Source organism: Meleagris gallopavo, chromosome 21 (genome assembly GCF_000146605.3).
Source record: "Meleagris gallopavo isolate NT-WF06-2002-E0010 breed Aviagen turkey brand Nicholas breeding stock chromosome 21, Turkey_5.1, whole genome shotgun sequence".
NCBI classification, from domain to species: Eukaryota; Metazoa; Chordata; class Aves; order Galliformes; family Phasianidae; genus Meleagris; species Meleagris gallopavo.
The window spans coordinates 9709132-9712480 of record NC_015031.2 but is presented as its reverse complement, the minus strand read 5'-3'; the positions used below and the strand labels follow the sequence as shown (position 1 = coordinate 9712480).

At 57.8% G+C, this 3349-nt stretch overlaps 1 protein-coding gene across 1 annotated transcript; it reads left to right on the top strand.

Moving 5' to 3' along the window:
• Position 1: 1 nt before the first annotated feature.
• Positions 2-2239, top strand: PROCA1 (protein interacting with cyclin A1; the record flags this gene model as incomplete). The annotated part of the gene is made up of 4 exons (XM_010722199.2): positions 2-62; positions 1441-1573; positions 1653-1787; positions 1858-2239. Coding segments are annotated over 4 exons (651 nt in total), but the record flags the coding sequence as incomplete, so codon positions are not given.
• Between the last annotated feature and the right edge of the window lie 1110 nt (positions 2240-3349).

Here is a 3349-nt window from a genome sequence, read left to right as displayed (position 1 = left end):
CACCTACCCCGGGACGCTGTGGTGCGGCGCCGGGAGCAACGCGGACAGCTACGAGCAGCTGGGTAAGGAGCTGTGCCTAAACCCACCCCATGGTGAGACCTCCCCCCCCAGTGCCGCTCCGATCCCCAGCACAGGACTGGGCCATCCCCACCCCTATCCCCAGCTTTGTCCATGTTCATTCATCTCTCTGCTGTCCTATTCCCCACGTGCTGCTCCACTCCCAGTCCTCTCCAGAGCGATCTCCCTATTGGTGCTGTCCAACACGCTCCATACCCAGTCCTTACCCTGCTCTCGGCCCGGTCTCCATCCTGGTACTCATCTCAGTCTGGTCCCCAGACCGGTCCCAGCCCAACTCGCTCTATCCTGATCAGCACTGTGGTGCTGACCCAGCCCCAGTCCCCATCCTGCTGCCTGCCCTCATTCATCCCAGTCTGATCCCAGTGCCATTTTTGGTACAGTTCTGATCCCCATCCTTACCCAACGTGGCTTCTCCAGCCACCCATCCTTGATCCCAACCCCGTTTCACCCCTGACCCTATCCCAGCTCTGATCTTGACCCCAAACCCAGCTCTGATCTCATCCTCAACTCCGTCCCCATTCCATCCCTTATCCAATTCCATCTCATCCCCAATCCCAACCCCATTCCAGCCCCCAATCCCACTGAAGCCCAAATCCTGACCCCATCTCAACCCTGACCCCATCTCAATCCTGACCCCATCCCAGCCCCAGTACTACTCCTTTCCATCCCTGACCCCATCCCATCCCTGATCCCAACCTCATTTCATCTCTGACTCCATCCCAGCTCCAATCTCAACCCCATCTCCAATTCTAACCCCATCCCATCCCCTATCCGAATCCCATCCCATCCCTGACCCCATCCCAGCTCCAATCCTGCTCCTTTCCGTCCCTGACCCCATCCCATCCCTGATCCCAACCCCATTTCATCTCTGACTCCATCCCAACTCCAATCTCAACCCCATCTCCAACTCTAACCCCATCCCATCCCCTATCCGACTCCATCCCAGTCCCAATCCTATCCCCAATTCCATCTCCGCCCCAATCCCAACCCCATCCCAACCCCCAATGCCACTGAAACCCAAATCCTGACCCCATCCCAACCTTGACCCCATCTCAACCCCAACCCCATCCCAGTCCCAATCCTATCCCCAATTCCATCTCAGCCCCAATCCCAACCCCATCCCAACCCCCAATGCCACTGAAACCCAAATCCTGACCCCATCTCAACCTTGACCCCATCTCAACCCCAACCCCATCCCAGTCCCAATCTTGATCCTTTCCATCCCGGCACCATTTCCGAACCCAATCCTCACCCAGTGCAGCCCCCATCCCATCCCATCCCATCCCATCCCCAATCCCAACACCATCCCAGCTGCACGCAGCCTCCCCCCCCCCAGCACTACCCCCAACCCTCACCCCACAGGTGAGCACCGTGACACCGACCGCTGCTGCCGTGACCACGACCACTGCCAGCACGTCATCCACCCCTTCACCTCCCGCTATGGTTACCGCAACCTGCGCTGGCACACCATCAGCCACTGCGACTGCGACCGCCGGTGAGCAGCCCTGACCCCAAAGTTGAGACTATGGGATCTCAGCGGGGTTCTCCCTCTCCTGACCCTCCTTTTGGTGCAGGTTGAAGGAGTGCCTGCAGCAGGTGAACGACACGGCGTCGCGCGTGGTGGGACAGGCGTTCTTCAACGTCATCCAGGTGCCGTGCTTTGAGTTTGCCTACAAGGAGGAGTGCGTGCAGCCGTACCTCTACGTGTGGTGAGTGACACCCCCGTGGTTTGGGATCTGCTGTTGCTGTCTCTGACCCACGCTGTCCTGCTGTCCCCAGGTGCAGGGCGTACAACACGGTGGCCGTGGCGGTGCCCAAGGAGCCGGTGCTGTATGAGTTTGGTGGGGAGCTCATCGACAGGGCAGCGTGGCCTGGGGGGGAACCCCTGGATCCCCCAGCTGTGAAAGTGAGGAAAAGGATGAAGGAGAAGAGGAAGAAGGGGAAAGGTTTGAAGAAGAGCCCTCCTGGAATTGGGGTGCTGAGCCACGCTGCGTCCATCACCCCCATTTCCCCCAACTCAGGGGGACAGGGCAGCAGGAAGAGGAGGAGGAAGGAGAGGAACAGAAAGAAGAGGCTGAAAAGCAACACTGAGGCAGCGTGAGCCCCACGCCCACCCTGTGGGGACCCTCGTTGTGTTGATTAATAAAGTGGGTAATGAGCAGCCACTGCGGTGTGTTGGGGGTCTGCGGGGTGAGAGCCATGGTGGGGCCAGAGAGGGGGATATGGGGCAGTGGTGCCCATCTGACACACGGCTCTGGTCCTGGTGCACGACAACCAGGGAGAACCCAAGGTCTGCAGGGCCGTGTGAGGAAGAGATACGTGAGCTCCAGCTGCACCTCATTGCTCACACAGGCTCTGGTCGTGGCTCTGAGGATGGCAGTCACAGCACTGCACAGGGCTGAACGTTCCCCTTCCCACCCCATCAGGGATGCTGTGAGCACAGGACAGATGCAGGACGCACAGACAGGCTGGACGCAGGCAGTTTCCCAAAAGTAGAACTTTTTATTGGGAAAACTAAAAACAAAGAGGGCCGGAAAGGAGCCAACAGCACTCAGTCAGCCCCCCAACCCTCCCCAGTATGGCTCCGGTAAAGAGCTGCTCCCAGTCAGAATCCTGCCATAGAATTTCATGAAATAAAAAATAAAGAAAGAAAATAGCGGAAGGTTATAGCAGGGCTGCCCCCCACCCAGGCAGGCAGAGGCCCCATCCCACCCTTGCGCGGCTGCAGATCGCGATGTCAGCCCCATAACCGGAGCGCATTGCTCAGTGGAAAGAGCTCTGCTTTGTCCCCTGCGCCGCTGCCATTCTTCAGGAGCATTTACATGCAAAAAGACCTTTGTTGGAGCGGGGCTGCGGTTCTTGCTCATTTCCTAGCGAAGAGGAGGCGAACCAGGAGCCCCGGGAGAAACAAAGGCTCTGCTTCCATAGAAAACCCTCACTAACAAAAGAGGAAGGGAGAAAAGTGTGCAGCAAGAAACTTTCCAGTTCAGAAGCATCTCTCCATTGCACTGCAGCTGCTCCTGCTGGGATCGCAGCTCCCAGGCCCAGGGGTCTCTCCCAGGCAGTGAGAGCTGTGATCTCTGGCAGTGCCCGGTATGTGGGTGCGACGTCTCGACATTTTTTTTTGTGATCAGCTTAACACAAATCAGCTTCTCTGCAGAAGTTTCAACCTCCAAGCAACAAAGGAAGGAGGAGCAGTGACTTTCACCACCTTCCATGGCAAATCTGTCGCTGAGAGGACAGGCAGCACAGGGCAGAGAAAACCTCTCAA